Source organism: Strigops habroptila, chromosome 8, assembly GCF_004027225.2.
Source record: "Strigops habroptila isolate Jane chromosome 8, bStrHab1.2.pri, whole genome shotgun sequence".
Classification (NCBI taxonomy): Eukaryota; Metazoa; Chordata; class Aves; order Psittaciformes; family Psittacidae; genus Strigops; species Strigops habroptila.
Genome location: NC_044284.2, coordinates 4,165,881 through 4,182,999, shown reverse-complemented (window position 1 = coordinate 4,182,999; position 17,119 = coordinate 4,165,881). Strand labels below are relative to the sequence as shown.

General features: G+C 47.2%; 1 protein-coding gene across 4 annotated transcripts in view; it reads right to left on the bottom strand.

Moving 5' to 3' along the window:
* Nucleotides 1-11,110: 11,110 nt before the first annotated feature.
* The window catches only part of LRRC8D (leucine rich repeat containing 8 VRAC subunit D), a 50,465-nt gene continuing 44,456 nt past the window's right edge, over nt 11,111-17,119 (bottom strand). For all 4 annotated transcript variants that reach the window (XM_030493789.1, XM_030493790.1, XM_030493793.1 and 1 more), the window contains one exon: nt 11,111-16,290. In XM_030493789.1, coding sequence (XP_030349649.1) covers nt 13,718-16,288 — 2,571 coding nt within the window. In that variant the 5' untranslated portion in view covers nt 16,289-16,290 and the 3' untranslated portion in view covers nt 11,111-13,717. The remainder of the gene's footprint in view (nt 16,291-17,119) is intronic.

Sequence of the window (17,119 nt, the reverse complement as noted above, 5' to 3'; positions counted from 1 at the left end):
TGTAGAGCAAACACTGCTACAAGTTTTGTGATAGAATCACCAGAATGTCAACATATGGTTTGACATAACATTTCAGCTATTTTTTTTCCTGTGTTTCCAAAGTAGTTCATTCCAGGAACAATTTCCACATGGCCCAACACATCCTGCCATGAGAGTGCCCTCCATTTTTCCCCTTACATCGTGTTGTGTTGGTGAAAACTACATCTCCAGAAGGCATTTTCCCATAGTGCAGGAAGGGAAAATTGCCACCTGATGTTGCTGGGTCTATGCTATAATGTGTACACTGTGGCACAGAGTCAAACTTTCATGGAACAGTTTATTTCCAGGTTACTGGCATTTTACAGGGGAATCACTGCATGATTTTGTAAAGGAACATATATGCAGAATCCTTTAAATTGTATGAGAAGAAAATAGCTGAATTCTCTTTCTCACCCTGCGTGCATGCTACTTCCCATGCACTTCAAGGAGTTCAGAAATCTCAGCACTTTACCATTCCAGGCTCATCAAACCTGCACATGCTGCATGTTTCTGGATCAGGTTTGTGCATGCAGTGTGTGCTTAGTACCATCTGAAAATCTAACACTGGAATTAATGCTTCTCTGTGCTTTCCGTTTGTTGTGCTTTGAATTAATCTGCGCTGAGGAGCCTCACATCCAAACCTTCTGGTTTCTGGGAAGCATGTGATGATTGCACACACGGTTAGCTCAGTAATTGTGCTGTTAAATCTGCTTTGGAGCCTTGGTCTGGAGACAGGGGGGAGGTTTATTCACTGCAAAACGTGAGTGTCAGAGAGACAAGTGGCTCGGCATTGGAGATCTTGCAGCCCTCCAGCTCTGCCCTGGGAAGCTTCACTCCAGGGTCTGAAAAGTGACTTCTGCCCTGGTAACTGCCTGCTCTGCTCCTCTGCCTTGCCAGGAGAGAGCTGTTTCTGCTGAGCCCAAAGCAGCTCGCCCAGAAAATGATAGAAAGCATCTGCCCAGTATCAGCGTTTGCCTCCTCCTCCTCCTCCTTTTCCATTACACTTGTTACTCCAGGTCTCACATTCTGGCACGAAAGTGGAGATGCTCTCCACATCCTGAGCACATTCATCAGCGTGAGGATCGCAGCGTCTGTCAACATCTCCTCTGCTATACTTGAGAGCACTTTGAAACCGGCACTGCCTGCCTCAAAAATCCCACCGAAACACAGATTTCACTCAATTCCATGCTTCAGGGTCACGTACCTCCTGGGCACACAGTTCCAGCACACCTCATTGTCTGTGGTCCCAATCCAGGAGCACTTTAAGTGCAGATAACCTCACCTAACCACAGGTATAGACCTTAATAGAGATGCACAACACAGGTTTTCTGCAGAGGGTGCACCACCACCCCCTTTCTGAGGGCTTTTTAAAATCTCATTCTTGCATCCAGTTTATGTGCAGCCACACAAATAGCTGAATCAGGGCAGGAGTGAGCACTGGGGCATGATGGGGACTTCAAAGGCAGCTTTTATCACCTATTTCTGATACCAAGGGACATGTAACCTCAGCTCCTGCTGGGTTAATGGATTCACCCCCTGCACTGCTGAGACTCTCCTGCACAAAGCCCAGGAATATCTGGGGTAGCTACAGGAGCAAGACGTGAGGATTTGTAGTTCTCCTTTCTAAGTAAGTGATGTATGCTCAGCATTCTGGGACAGAAAGGTCAAAATCAGGATTCAAACAAAAACCAAATTCATACATTTCTCCTTTTCTGTCAACATTTACCACCCAGCTCAGCCACCTCCAGCCTTGGACACTGGCAAACTGGCTTTGTTACGGGCTCTGGTCCAGATCTTCCCTGTGGCTGAGATACATCCCTGTTCCTTTTTCTCTCTCTTTTCCCAGTTACATCTCCAGCAACTACAGAGCGCTACAGCGTGAGAGATATGTCCTTAAGTATTCTTCCATGAGAGGCAAAAATCGTATGCAAACATATGCATCTGGCATAACATTAGGCCTAGACACACAGGGCCAGCTTCCGAGCACCAGGATTAGCGCTCCACAAAGCCATCGGTCTGCCTTGCCTCCTGCCACATTCCTGCATGCAAAACACTGGGGGCTGGAAATGGATACGCCATGGATAAAGCCTGAACCTGGCCCCAGCTTTCTCCTTGTATTCCCTTCTCCTTGTATTTCTCCTGTGTACAGTGAGTTTCTCCTGCACTGTGCTTGCTCAGTGGAATTCGGATGCGGAGCCAACGGTTGCTCCACAACTACCTCAGAACAGCGTGATTCATCAGATGGCATTTGCAAGGGGCCATCCCAAGTTCCTGTCCCTTGGAAAACCCCAGGCTACACCAGATCTCTCTGGTGGCAGTGCTTGTACAGATGGGGGTTCGCTCAGGCGGGTGTTCCTAGCAGGCACTCATACACTTACATTGCCTTTTCAGTGTATGACTGCAAATAATTCCAATTTACTCACCTAGAACAGGCTTTCAGTGCTACAGACAAAAATAAAATGGTTTCCATGTTATTTCTGGAAGCTGATGTATTATTTCCCCCCCACTTTCTCCTTTCCTTTGGGCAACGCCTCCCCTTTGCATAATTTCATTAAGATGTATGAACTCTCCAAGACACATACCAGCAGAAGGAGAAGGAAAGCAGCGACCACAGAAAAACCTACCAAAATACCACTTTCCATCCAACTTAAACAGGAAAACCATTGCGGAATTCCTCAGCGCTGGAAGCACAGGGAATCAGAGCCACCTACCAGCAAGTGATGGTGGGGTTCTGTGTGTGCAGAGCAACGTTAGGAGAGGTATTGTCACAGACACTTGAGGTAGAGGGTCTCAACACCCCTCGCTGACATCCGTGTCCCTGCCAGTCAGGCCAGCCAAAGTCAAGGCTGCACTGGCACATCACTCTGTGCTGCGATCGCACCCTCCTTTGGCACATACATCACCTCAAGTGAAAAGGTCAGAGATCCCCATGTATTTAAAACATAAAAACCAGACTGCTGGTAAACACGGGACAGGACGTGGGGTTTGAATCAGTTTCACAGCTTCCCAGCTTGTGTTCACCTGGGGATCTGAGGAAGAATAGGGAAAAGGAAAAGGACAGTTTATGGAGTCCTATAGCCCTTTCGGGCCCGATTTCTTCAGCACGTTAAATAGACCACAACAACCAAGGTAATGTCCCACCTGCCCGGGATCCATCCAGCCTAGCAAGGGCTGCACCAGAGCAACTGTCTCTCCATGCACCTTCATCATTTCCCTCCTCAAAGACAACACACAAGCTGTCCATTTAAAACCACTTCCCAGGTGCTCCAAGTCACAAGAAAAGCAAAGCTACATATCAGCAACCATGAATATGGCTTTGTCGATTCTAGCTCTCGGCTTGAATCGATCCTCTGGCCATCTAACTGATGCACAGGGAATGAAAATGAATTGATGGTCTTGGATCTTTTCCCAGCAGGCTACTGTCTGCTTCTCAGTGCCACCAGAATGAGTACCATCAGCTCTAGGAGAGCTTCAGCAAAGCACTCGGAACAGCTACAAGGAGCGACCTGTCTCCCCAGCCTTACACCTTCTCCCTGCCTAGTTCTGGATTCAGACACACTCACTGCTATTCCCTGGCTGAACCACATGGGCAAAGACAGAGACAACATAAAGCCTGGGAATTTTTCAGCCACAAGCATGTTCCTTTGCCTGTTACTCATGTCCTTGCATACATTTATCCCCAAATGGCACTTGGAAGATCCACATTCTATGCTGGATTTGCTCTTGGCATGCCTCAGTGAAAATAAAGGCAGTTTCACCTGCAGGAGTCTGAAGCCACGGTGTTTGCCCAGTAAACATCCCATACACACAGTCTTTCATTGCTAAAGAGAGAGCACCAAAGTGAAAATGTCACAGATACTTCTCCTGATCTTAGAGTTTGTAAAAGGATATTCTTAGAGGAGCTGAAGAGCTGGATTGTGCAACCCTCACAGCGCTGAGCACCCACCTGCACAACCAGCCCATTGAGAAGCTCTGGCACGGAAGAGTTCCCGCAAGTCTGTAGTTTCAGTAAACCACCAGATTAGTTAATGAAGATGGCAGCGTCTCCAAAACAGCCCTGAGCTTTAGAGGGTGCCTTTTTCTGCTAAAGTTAGCATAAACTTACAGTAAACTCCTTTCAGGAAGAAAACGGTCCCCACATACTGATAGGGTGCTGTGGTGGAGTGAGTCCTCCAAGCGAGTGGAAGTTTTGCACCAGATTTTGTTAGGGAGGAAGGATTTAGCCAGACTTCTTACAGTTTCAAATTGGCAGCACTTTACCCCAGTGATTCATTTCAGCAGCTCCAGGACAGGCTGTAGTTTCCTACAGGGAAATAATTGGGATTCAGAAACACAGAAAAGACCGCCCCGAATGCCATATGGCTGTTAATGCAACAGTGATGTTGTAGGCCTCTGTCAAGAAGTCGCTGCTAGGAAAAAGAACCCCCAAACAACTCAAACCCCAAGCCCAAGGAAGAGCAAATAAAGACTGCAGAGATTGTTGTCAACCTTTCAGCAGGTTGAAATCGGAGCTGCCGGGCACAATGGCTCAAGTGTTCCGTTTTCAAAGGAGGCATCTGGAAAAAACAAGCTTCGAATCGTTTTGGATGTGAAGCCAAAGGAGTCAAAACTAAGCTTTCTTTCTGGTAACAGAAAGAAGCCCATGAGGAGGGGTCAGGGCAGAGACAGTTCACCTCTACCCCTCAGCTAGTGAGCAAGCCCTGAGATGTATCCCAGGTTTTTTGGAGGGTGGTTTCACTAGAGTTCGTATAACTTTATATAGCCCTTTATATGACAGAGCTTTGAATGCTGAGCCCTGGAGAGGCAGAACAGCCCTGAGAACAGTCAGCACGTTCAACTGCACCATTTCTTTGCTCTTTGTGATGTGTTAGGACCAGTTCCAACCTCCTCCTAATCATCACATTAATCTCACAAGCTGTGCCTGACTGCAGTGTCAGGAACAGATTTCCTCCAACCCAGCCTTTGACAGCCACTTTGCATGTGTACTCATAGAAGGCAACAAGAGCCACATCTCCAAACGTGCTGACTGCAGGAGAGAGCAAGAACTGCTCTGCTTAGGCTAGAAACACCTTTGCATTTACAAGTCTGCCCCAAAGAGCTCAGCTCGCTCTGCCCCAAAAGGCAGCACAACCCCAGCATGCAGGCAGTGGAGGAGCCCCATCGTGTGTCCTTTTGCACCAGTGAGACACAAGATCGGCAAAAGCGAGGCAGGGAAGGACAGAGGAGTTCGTTTTCTCTCACAGAAAGCTATCCAGCAGCCTGCAATAAAGCTGTCTCCATGGAGGACTCGCAGCCGTGCCCGTGGCTAGCTGCCATGCTCCAGGGCAGGAGCGGATGCTGTTGTTGAGGTGCATCCCGAGGGGAGGAAGGAGGCCTGCACAGCACACAGCGGCCCTTCGCTCTCCACCAGGCCTTTCTGTGGGAGAACCTCCTGTTCTGACAGCAGAGGAGGTGCTGCACATCATAGGAAAAGCAGGGCGAAAGCCAGGGCCATGCCACGGCAGAGGTGGTCTCCATGCATTCAGTAACGCTCCCTGGAGCTCTCTCCCACGAACTTCCTTTGCATCCTCTTGAGACTATGAAATCTCATCACATCCCCAAGATCCTGCAACGAGGAGTTCCAGCCCCACTGCACATCCCAGTCCCTCCACTCATACACCAAGGAGCAGCAGCTCACACAGAGGATGCTCAGCTGCTATGCACAGCAGGGTAACAAGTGGAGAATCAGCATCTACACACCTTGTCCCACATCACATAGAACTGCCATAGTTGTATAATACCTAAGTCCAGTCTGCATCTGTTCATCCTTTAAGCTGCTTTGAACTGAAGTCTTGCACAGAGCTAATCACACTGCCAATGTTTGGCTAATAATAGCAGCAGCTTTCAGGCTTTCAAGCACTGATTACAGCCTAACAAAACTGGATCTCCGAGGTCTCCTCCAAGCCAGCCCTTTCGCAGCCTGGTGAGGAAGGAGCAGCAGACTGTGAAGCTGAAACGCTCATTTTGGGACACTGTGAGTCCCACCCAGGCTGTTCACTGGTGTTTCACACTCCCCATCATCTGCTGGCAAGCTCCTCTGGGGAAGTCCGCAATTAACAGCCCCATAATGAATGCTAACACCATTTAATTAAATGAATATATGCAGAGTTAAACATGTTGCTAAGGCTGATCAGTGCAAGCACAAAGATAAACAAAGCCCTCCAGGCACACGGCCTTGGTCTGTGTGCACTTACCTTTCACAGTGGGTTTAACTCCCACAGAGACATCCGTCTGGGATCCTGCCTGCCCTGCCTGGGAAGAGGAGGCCAAGCTTAGCCTGGCTGCCTGGTGGGGAGGAGCAAGGCAGGTTTCCAGCCGTGGTGCAGCACCGCTGTCTACACGATCATTTTGCAGTCTTTTAATTACTTCAGGAAAATGAATTAATTAAGGCCTCTTCAGTGCAGTTCTAGTTCCAAACTGCAGCCTGACAGCTCTGCTGGTCCTAAACTGGAAGCAGAATGGTCCCCAAGAGAGGAAGTGCTAAGGTTCCTTATGTGATGCCGACGCGGACTCCTGGAGCTAACCTCTCTAGCAGCGATGACACTGGATCACTGTGATTCCGCACCACCCGGTGACAACACTAATACCATGAGTGAAGGCTGATGCTTGCAGTGAGAGGGGCACACACTCAGCCATAAACAGCTTTGAAGGCTTGAGGAGCTTTCCCAAGTACTAAGAGCATTAATTCACCTACAGCAGTGCTGCTCACAGGAACACTGCCACCTCACACCCATTTAACACACTCCATTTTAAAGCCCATCTACTTCACTAGGTTTTAGTATGAAGGTAGCTAGAAATAGATCTCATTCTCCTAGGTCGGATCATGCTGGCATTCTCTTAGGTCTCAAATGCACATAAACACTGACAGCAACCAACTTACAACCCAGCTGGCCTTTGCCTTTTGTTAAGCATGTTTCCCAGTTTCAACAGGTTAATATTTGGTCCCGAGAGGCATCTGTTTCCTGCTCCATTGTGCATTACAGCCCTCCAGACCTGGGTGTCTACCTGGAGCCTCCACTTGCCCAGTGTTTTACATCCATAGGTCATCCTTGCAGCTACCCTGCAGCATGGGAAGAATTCCATGGTAGAACTCTCATGGTAACAACCCAGACGGTTGGAGACCAACCACTCCTGTCAGATACATCCCCTGGACCTCAGAGAAGCCAAACAGCAACCGAGGGCAGCAGAGTCACCTGCCCCTGAGCAGAGGCACTCTGAGGCCGTGCTTGAACCAGGTCCCACATCCTAATGCTACCAAACTTGATAAAATTGAGGAGGGAGCAAACCAAACACACCCAAACACCACACAACGAAAGGCTGAATGAAAGGGTTTAACCTAGGGTAGAGACAAAAATAAAGAGGTGATGAAACAGCACTCACTACAGGGAGGCCTGTGACAATCATGAAGTGCCCTCTGCGCCCTTTACAAACAGGACAAGAAACACATAGCCCCATTCCCAACAAAGATAAGGGAGGCTGTAAAGACACAGGAACTGCGCGGGGATGCATGTGGGAACTGCAATTTAAGGATGCTATGGAAACCCTTTCCTCAGAGGGCCGCAGGAAGCACGTGGGTCCCCCAGGCTGTGTGAGAGCTGGAGGTAGACAGGACCTCACCATCCCCAGCATCACTTCCATGCAGCTGGAATGGGAGGCCAAGAGCCAGGAGGGAGCACTGGGGTATCGCCTGCCAGCCGGAGGAAGGAGAATCCCATCACAAGGGGAAGCTGCAGCCCCAAGATTAGACTCTGACCCTGACAGCGCCGGGGTTCCCCTGCACAGCTCTGCCCAGCAGGCAGCCAGCACAGGGGCAGCCCCGGGCACGGCCGTGCTGGGATAAGCATTAACGGTTCTGCAGGGACCAGCTTATCACGGATACTTGCATGGGAGCAGGAGCAGAGCACGCAGCAGCCACACAGCACCCTGAGGCCTGTCTGAGAGACAGCGGGACAGCAGCATAGAAATGAATAAGAGGCAGTCATAGGGTGCCCAGAGGGGTTGAGCTTGGCTCTAGACAGGAGCTCAGCTCCGGATTTTACACCCTCTTTCTCTAACTGCCGACATTTCAAGCTGGGGATGGGGGCTCCACCTCCTCTCAGAACCCTTTTTCCCCCCACTTATTCTGCATTCCCTCCTATTATCATGTTCCCCATCTTCCAGACACATTACTTGGCAGTAGGTCACATCCAACAGTGCTCCCTTTATTTTGTAGCTATAAGGACACAACCTCATGTGGCATCTCCCATAGACGATGCCTCAGGAGGAGCAGGATAAATCCAGCCACCCCAGCAGATGGGGGCTTCCGCAGGGTGCTGGCAGCAGGACCCAGACTTCTCCCACCCCAGCTCTGCTCTCTGGGCCAAACCAGCCACGTTGCAGGATGGCGTTAGGGAAAAGGTCTTAAAATCTGCTTTTACAATCACCTGGAGCATCAGAACTACCCAGAACTGGTTGGTAGAACAGCAACGTGTTCATGCATTTGCTCCTAATGGTCTGGGCAACCCAGTCCCAACTCAAGATAGTGCTGGTTATGGGCACAACATGTTCATTTTATGGGAACAGACCTGCTCAGTGCTGGAAGACTTCCTGCAAGCCACTGTGGTGTTAATTTAGAAGATGGCATTCTTCCCAAAGAGCCATTATTAAACCAATAACCCCACATTACCTCCAGCATCAAGGGGCAACGTGCTGTTGGAGGCAAGACAGAACAAAGGTCCTAGTGGCAGTAATTGCAAAAGGGCTTAGGGGCTGTTCTCTTCAGGGACGGCAGAGAGATGCAGCCTGGCCCAACTCCAGTGCGTGTGGTTTGGAAGAGCCTCACTGGGGTTGTATTGTGTTGATGTGCAGTGCTAAAGAGCTGCCACTTCTGCACCCATGCCCGGCTGAGTTTCAGGCACTGTTTTCAGCATCTCTGCCAGAACCACGCCATCTCTCCTGACTTTTATCGTGGAATGGGTTGCATGCTTGTAATCAGCTTGGAAAATCTGCTTCTGAGCTTAATTCTAAAGCTTCATCTTTGCTACAGAAACAACTGTATTCAGTAACGCAGCTTTCCCTCCCTTCAGCAGCACGGGGAATCATTTGCTGGCCTGGGAAACTGGTCGCAGCATAAGCCCCCGGGGCTTTGCAACATCAGTGTTTGATGCATCTGGTTTAAGTGCTGAACACATTGTACAAGCACAAGTGGACTGTCTGAACTGGGAACTCTCCTCTAGTGCTAAAATGGCCAATCATTAGGAGAACCCTGACAATTCAGCAGTAGTTCATGCGGCAATTCCGTCAGTTCACAGCTGGAGGCAAGGGGCTAATGCCAAGACTAAAACCACTGCCGAATGTCTCAATTCTTCCAGTCCTGGTAACCTTAAGGATCACCTTGCATGTTCCTACAGCAAACTTGCTTGAGAAGCACCTCATTTAAGTGCCTTCACAAAATGTGTTTCTAAACACTGACCACGCAGGCTTTGCAAGGGTGAGGATGTCAACCACCAGCCTGAGATGAGGCAGAGCAGCCCCATGGTTGCGGGTGGCTTTGCCATCACTGGAGAATGCAACTTTCCTGCCTCCATCTGTAACCAAACTGACACTAGCTCTCCCTTAGAGCTCTTTCCAAAGGAATCCCAAACCCAAGTCCTCCAAAGTTGCTTGGGACACAATGCATCCGCACAGAAGTCTGTCTCCATCTGTACTTTTGCAAGCAAATAGATGAGTACCTTTCTAATGCTTTGGTTTGGCCTAAACAGAGCATCAGCAGTTGCTGTTTGACAAAGGTTCTAGCTGTGTTCCTTCAACAGGGAAGATGATTAAGGAAACAGCTTGCCTGGAGAGGCTGGAATCTCCATCTAACCCATTCCTACATCTTGCCAAACATCTGGCAGGAATGAGTTAGGGAACTGATTTCTGCATGAGGCAGGGTGGCAGGCTTGAAGACACCTTCAGGTATCTTCTAGTCCTGCCTATGACAGTTTGCTGCCTATATCAAATTGTTCTGGGATCACACATTAGACACACGTTGATAGGGCTCTGCCATGCAGCTAATGATGACGCTGCCTCTGTGCCTCTTGGATCTTTCTATGAGACCTCAATTCTACGGGCTTCGTGTTTTTCACAATCATTCATGTATTTAACCTCCATTAAGCAACCCCCAGCTTATAGACAGCAAATGTAAGTCTTTTTAAGGTCCTTTTCCCCTGTTCTCACCTTTAGCACCTCACATCCCACAGACCCGACAGCAGCCTCATTTCTCATGGGGAAGGGTTACACTCGGGACTGGCAACTTCCTGCACAACTCCCTGTCTGGAGAACTGAGAAGTCTGAGAGCCAAAACCTGCTCCTGCAAGAAATCAGATTGATGTATATAGGACTTTGAAGTAAAGGAAACACAGTCCAGCCCATTGCCTTCACAGGACCATACACCACTGATCTCTGTGTGCATCCATGGAAGCACAACACACAGAACAGCTACTTCTGGAAGGGTTTGATTAAAAATACAGGTCACAAAGCAGATCCCCCTTAACCAGACATGACTTATGAGTGTCTGGGCTTCCCCCTTTGCTATGAGAGAGGGCAGCTCAGGGCTGCAAAGCCATTTATTTAGCAGCAGAGAGCCTTTCATGAGTGTCAGCATCCTCCCTCACACCAAGAGGCCTGATGCCTGCTTAGGACAGGTATAGCACCACAGGAAGCATCTTCCAAAAGGACAATCTATTGGAAAACTAAAGGATCTTCACAGAAATGCATTATAGTGGCAGGAGCAACTTCCTACTTCCTCTCATTTGAATGAGCACAGTCATTTTTCTTTAGGGCCATACATATATTCTGCAAGACTCCATTAGCCCAATCGAAACAGTGGTAGGTCATTTAGATTCTGTACCTGAGGGAGAATAAAAACCCTTTCCTGAAGTACTGTACTGTAGTTAGAAACCACACCTACAGGATTTACTAGGAGCAGCAACTCATACCTCTTCCTTCTTATGTCATAGTTCATAGCATAAGACACCCGAAATCAGAGATTTCGCTACGCAAACATGCTTTTCCCCCCATTAACAAAAATAGATTAGAGGAAGATACAAACATCTTATTTATTAAATCAAATAAGAAATGCAAAATATATTCCACATGCCTTACATGGAAAGGAGATGAGCTTCCAAAACTTTAAAGCAAGACTGTGCCAGTTGACACGCAGGAAATGGGAACATTATGAACAGTCACAACGAGGAGGAAGGACTGGGGGGAGGCAGCATGGGGACGATGGGCAGTTCCTCCCCACGCTGGGAAAGCTCTCCTGAAAACAAGAACGGAGTTTATGCTGAGCAAGCATCACAAGCCTGAAATTACCTTTAACACATACTTGTTTTGGAGGAAGTTGTCTAAAGAAGTACAATTGGCTAATAAACTAGTCAAAACAGTGGTGTAAATCATGTGTACCATACTTCTATGAAGTGGAGGTGGGCTTAGTTTTGAACATCAGTAGGGATAGTAGGAGAATCTGAAAACACCAAAGCTGGATCAATCCAGGGCCACATTCTGTGCCACTCCACTATTAAAATAAGGGGGGAAAAGATGAAAATTAGAACTATTTTTCTAAATATTTTAATCACTTTGTCATCCTCCAACTCTTCCTCCCTCTACACACAATGGAAGCTGAGATGACACTCAACAGCAAATACAAAGCGTACACCAATAGTATGCTCCACAGTTTTTCTAAAGGGTCAATAGTCCAGCGATTTTAAAGTGATCTATGTGCAAAAAATAAACGCAGGAAAGAGGGTCTTAATAAAAGGGAAAGAAATAAGTCCACTGCAGCCTCAACTTCTACTTGAAACACAAACTCTGAGGATCAGTTAGCACTGAATTTCCCAGTGGATCAGTAACTCCCAAGTGTGCTGCCAAACCCATGACTTGGTGTTGCAGAACAGTCAACATCTCAGGTTTACTACCTGCTGGCAAGTGGAAAACAGGCTGTATCCCCAAAAAGAGTGGGAAAACCACTGCTCATAAATGGGTCTTCTGATACACCCAAACATACAGTGCAGGTATGTATTCATACATACATAGAGACTGCTACCTACAGCTTCAAACAGTCCTCCCAGCATGACTAACAGTAAATGATTAACAACAAGCCTCATAAGAGCAGTATTTGAAGTGTTCCTGACTGCTCAATGCCCCCAGGCCTAAACTATCCCCTCGTTAACAGGGGGGTAAGTCAGGGCAGCTCTGGTGATGGTACAGTAGAAATCACTGTGCATGAGGATTTCTGTGTGAGAACAGTCCCTTGAACTACAGACTAGTTCAGTCCTGACCGCACTACAATGGGGAATTGTGTTTAAACCATGAGTAATCATGTAATCATCTCCCAGCATAGTACTTCTTTTCTGCACACATGGAATGTAAATGGCCAAGATTTACAACTGATGATTTTGCAGATTTAATGGATTATATTTCTTTAATGGTTCTGGCAATGCAAACTCAGTTATAAACCAAAAACACAGCACCACCAAAGAAAACAGCCAAAAAGGAATCCCAGGCTCACTGCTGTCTGCTTTTTCCTTTATTTGATGACTTATGTGGCACACAGTTAGGCTTTTCTAACAGTACTTAAGTGTTCAAAACCATCAAACTATTTGGGATGGGGTCGGGGAGAAAGGTGGTCCTATGGTTAAAGTTCAGGTGTGGGAGACATACCACAATAGGTGGTAAAGCTAAATCACGTTTGGGTAAATCATAAGTCTTATGCCTCTGTCATCAGTCTAGGAAATGGAGCAGACACTCGCCAACTCATAAAATGCCTTGAGTTCCCCAGATGAAAACTCAGAGGAGAAGCAAACCATGAGCAGTAAAGTCTCGTGGTGTTTGATGGCTTTCAAGTCACCTTGCAAACCAGTTCAAACACCAAAACTATCCCCAACTTGAAAGCCGAGCAGCAGCGTTCTCCCTTTTACCACCCACCCATGGTGGGACAGAGGAGCCTTATGGAAAACCGAGGGGGAGACCAGTGGCAGGAATGTGACCAGTCTTTGCCAGCGTGAAGGACCAGACACTGGACCACAGAAGAAATCTCACTCAACGACATGAGGCCTCGAGGATGACGAATGAAGGCAAACACGCTTGGCCTGATGCAAGCCACATACCTCAACGCAGGAAAACGGTGGTTCTGGTGCAGTTCAAAGCACAGCCAAACTGGTTTCACTGGAGGATGGCAAACCGCTAACACCACACATCAACATGTGTTCTGAGTGCTGTTAGGACCATACCGTTGACATTTATCATTGTGTTTCCCCCCCATAATGCACTAAAGTAAATCCAGACCTTAAGGAACAACTTGCATAGTAAGAAAAGGTCATCAATTTAATCATTTACTTTAAGCAGGCAAGCAAATTTGTAAACATTCAAAAGCGGCAGCATCCAAGTTACAAACAATTTAAGGGAGAGAAAAAAAAAAAAAAAAAGAGAAGAATTGGGATTATTCAGGTTCTTTATCCTCTCAAAAATCTTGGAAATAATCTTTTAAAACACTGCAAACATGGAACACTCGGTTACACCTCTTCTAACCCCTGCTATAAGCAGTCCTGCCTCCCAAGGAAAACGCACGGTCTCACAATCACCACACTGTTCTAGCATGTGCCGTTCGGAAGTCAGCTACCAGAGAGCACTTCACCTCCGCCTAGATCCCGTTAGCAAAGGGAATGCTTGTGTCTTGGTTCAACACCTCTTTAACTTCCGAGGGCAGCGCGTCAAAGAGGTGATCCTCCACCACGAGCCCGCTTTTCCTGAGAAGCTGACACTGCCCCAGCGTGGCTGGCAGGCGGTCCAAGCAGTTTCCCTTCAGTTCCAGGTGAGTCAGCTGCAGCAGTTGACTGACTTTATCTGGGATTGAGGTAATGCAGTTCTGTCCCAGACTCAAAGTCCTCAACTTAACACATTTAAACAACTGTTTTGGCAAAACGTCGACTTTGTTGCCCGTGATGTGGAAATGCTGCAGGTTTTGAAGCAAACCTATTTCCACCGGAATCGACGCAATCGAGTTGTAGCTCACGTCTAAACACCTTAGTTTCTGTAAACTGAACACTGCAGCTGGTAAGGATTCGAGTTTGTTATTGGAGAGATAAAGAGACTCCAAATTCTTTATGTGGGTAATGGAGGAAGGAATGTTGACTATTTTATTGTGCCACAGCTTTAAACAAGTCAATCTTTTTAAGTGCTGGAAACTGATGATTTCTTCAATTGTGCGTATGCTATTTGACTTTAAATCCAGTTCCTGTAAGTTCGAGAGGCTGAAGATGGCGTGGGGAATTCTCTCCAGTTCACAGTTCTGCAGTTCCAACTCCGCGACGTTAGTCATTTTCTTAAGGCTATTGAGTACCACGAGCTTAGTGCCGTCATTATGAATGACTAGCTTTGTCAGATGTGGGGCCACATCTGTGATATTGGGGGGGATTTTGGTCAGATTGCTCTTCACGTGGAGAATCTTCAGGTGCCTCAACTCTCTGAGGGATTCAAGCCCTATCATCTTGTTGTTCTCAGAGTTCAAGTTGCCTATCAAGTACAACTCACGGAGGTTTTTGAGCAGATACACCCATGCAGGGATCTCCGCAACGTCTGTGAACTTCACGTGAAGGCATCTCAAGTGGTCCCGCAGGAAGCTGAAGGCAGTCTGCTCGACCTTGGCAGGGCAGTGGCACAGGTGAAGCTCCTGGAGATTTGTCATCTGGGAGATTTTTGCTGGGATTTTCGCTTCAGGAATCAGCTCCAGTTTCAACACATCCAGATCCGTCAGGTCAAACACGGCATCGGGGACGCCCGACAGCATGAAGAGGTGCAGCTCCTGCTTGTCCTGGGCGTTGCGGGAAACGTGCTGCCTCAGCTTCTCAAAAGTCCACTCGTGGTTTAAACTGATTTCCCGCAGCTTGTTCTCACTTACCTCTGAGAGAAAGACCCCGAATCGCTTGGAATACAACTGGTCGTACTGATCTACCATATGCAAGAGAAATGCAAAATCATTCTTGACATCAGGGATGTCACTGAAGCTACTCTCTTCTCTGACCTTCTCAAAGGAATATTCTTTCAAAGGTATTCGGAACAGCCAGAAAAGGGTGTAGAGGCAGATAAAGCCATAGACACAAATGAGGGAAATATAGCTGATGAGCAGCTTCTTCAACATGTAAGCCATGTTGTGCGTGCACTCAAACTGGGTGTAACCAATCAGGTGTTCCACTTTCGGGTTGCAGATGTGTTCAAAGCTAATGGTGTTGACAAAGTTTGCAGTATAGCAGAGAATAAATATGAACTTGACAGTCTTGATGACAGTCTGGCCAACATAGAGCTTGTAAATCAGATCGCTGTCCTCCACGTGAGCCCGGAACTTACGCACTTTCTCAAACAGCGCTTTGGCTTGTTCTCCATCTTTCTTATCTAAGATAGTGACGCTGGGAACCTCGATCATTGGCTTGTCAGCTGAAAACTTGAAGCCAGACTTTGTTATCATGGGAGTGCTGGCACTCGGGCTTCCTTCATCACTGCTAGTGGAAACATACTTGGGCAGGGACTGGGCACCAGTTAACCGCTGTTTGTTCTCCTCCGAGTCCTCACATGCTGTTTCAGACAAGGCTTTGGTGGTCCAAGGGGACTCAAAGCACTTCCCTAATATAGAGACAAAATGCTCAATTTTTGAGCAAGTCTTGGGATACTTGAACCAAAAATTGCTACTGACTATTAAAATGATAGTATGGATGAGAACAAGATAGGGAAAATACTTGGAATACCAAGGGAGAGCCAAATGATAGCACATCTGGTTAATAAATACGTATTGCTGAAAATCCAAATTGGTTTTACGGCCTGAGGAATCTTTCTGCTCCTTCTTCAGCTCCTGGCCTGATTCAGTGGGTTGATACTGAGAAGAGGTAGCTCTGCTCAGAAGTACATCGGGTGTTACAGTAGGGGCACTTCCAAAGGAAACCGTTCCCATTGATGCTACTTCTCCTTGACCAGTGGTTGTTTCAACAGCGGTGAAGTCGGCCTTCCCTGACGTGCCGGGTTGTGGCTTTGTATTTACAGTAGACTGCAGAACTGGCAAGCAGACCACCTGGTCTTTGGTCAGCTGCATGGTTCCAGCAAAAATGGCAACCATTAACATCACAACGGCTAGATAATCCATAAATACATCCCACCATGGTTTCAGGATCCGGTAAGTTGGCTGGATGTCATTGAGCGATGCAACTTCTGCAAGGGTGAACATTCCTACAAGAGAACAAAGACAAAAATCAGGATGGTTGACTGGTGAGCGGGTTACTTCACCTTGGAATGACAATCACACCATGACACACAGACCCTCAGAAGGTTCCCACTCCTTGCTACTGAGCATTGACATTGCTTATGAGATTGATTAGCTCCTTTCCCTTCAGTACCACTGCACAAGTCTTGCAGCTATGACATGAATATTTGGCATAACTTTTTTAATGTGGATATTTTACAGTGAGAAACAGTTATCAGTTCATTGGGCCTGTAACAATTTCTTCCCCATTTAATTAAGAAATAATCCTTCCTCAGAAAAATCCAACCCAGCCAACCAATAAAACACCTCCCATAACTTCTTCTTAACATAATGGGGGGAAAATTGACACAGTACTACTAAAAGAATTCATCTTTTCAGGTTATCATCACAGCCTGGTGATTACAGGAAGCTGGTTAGTCCAGGTAGCACAGCAGCAGGCTGCAAGGGTTTCACTTGAAGTTAATGCACTATAATTCACTCTAAGTTAATTCACTTTAACCATGCACTGTGAGACGAAGTGGCAAAGCAATCATATGAGAACCCAGAACTCTCTGCAGCTTTAAATAGCTTCATTTGCTTTTTGTTTTGACAAAATCTAGAGGACTCGACTTATCAGCTTTATAAAAAAGAAGCTTCCTGTGCGAGCAGGATGTGGTAAAAATCATCATTTAACTGCTGAACTTGTGACCCAAATTTGCCATTTCTAAAGTAAAATACGCAGCTTGTGTGTACACACGGAGCGGGGAAGGAGACAGGATGTACATGATTCACACAGAGCCTGGCTCCCTTTGGTTG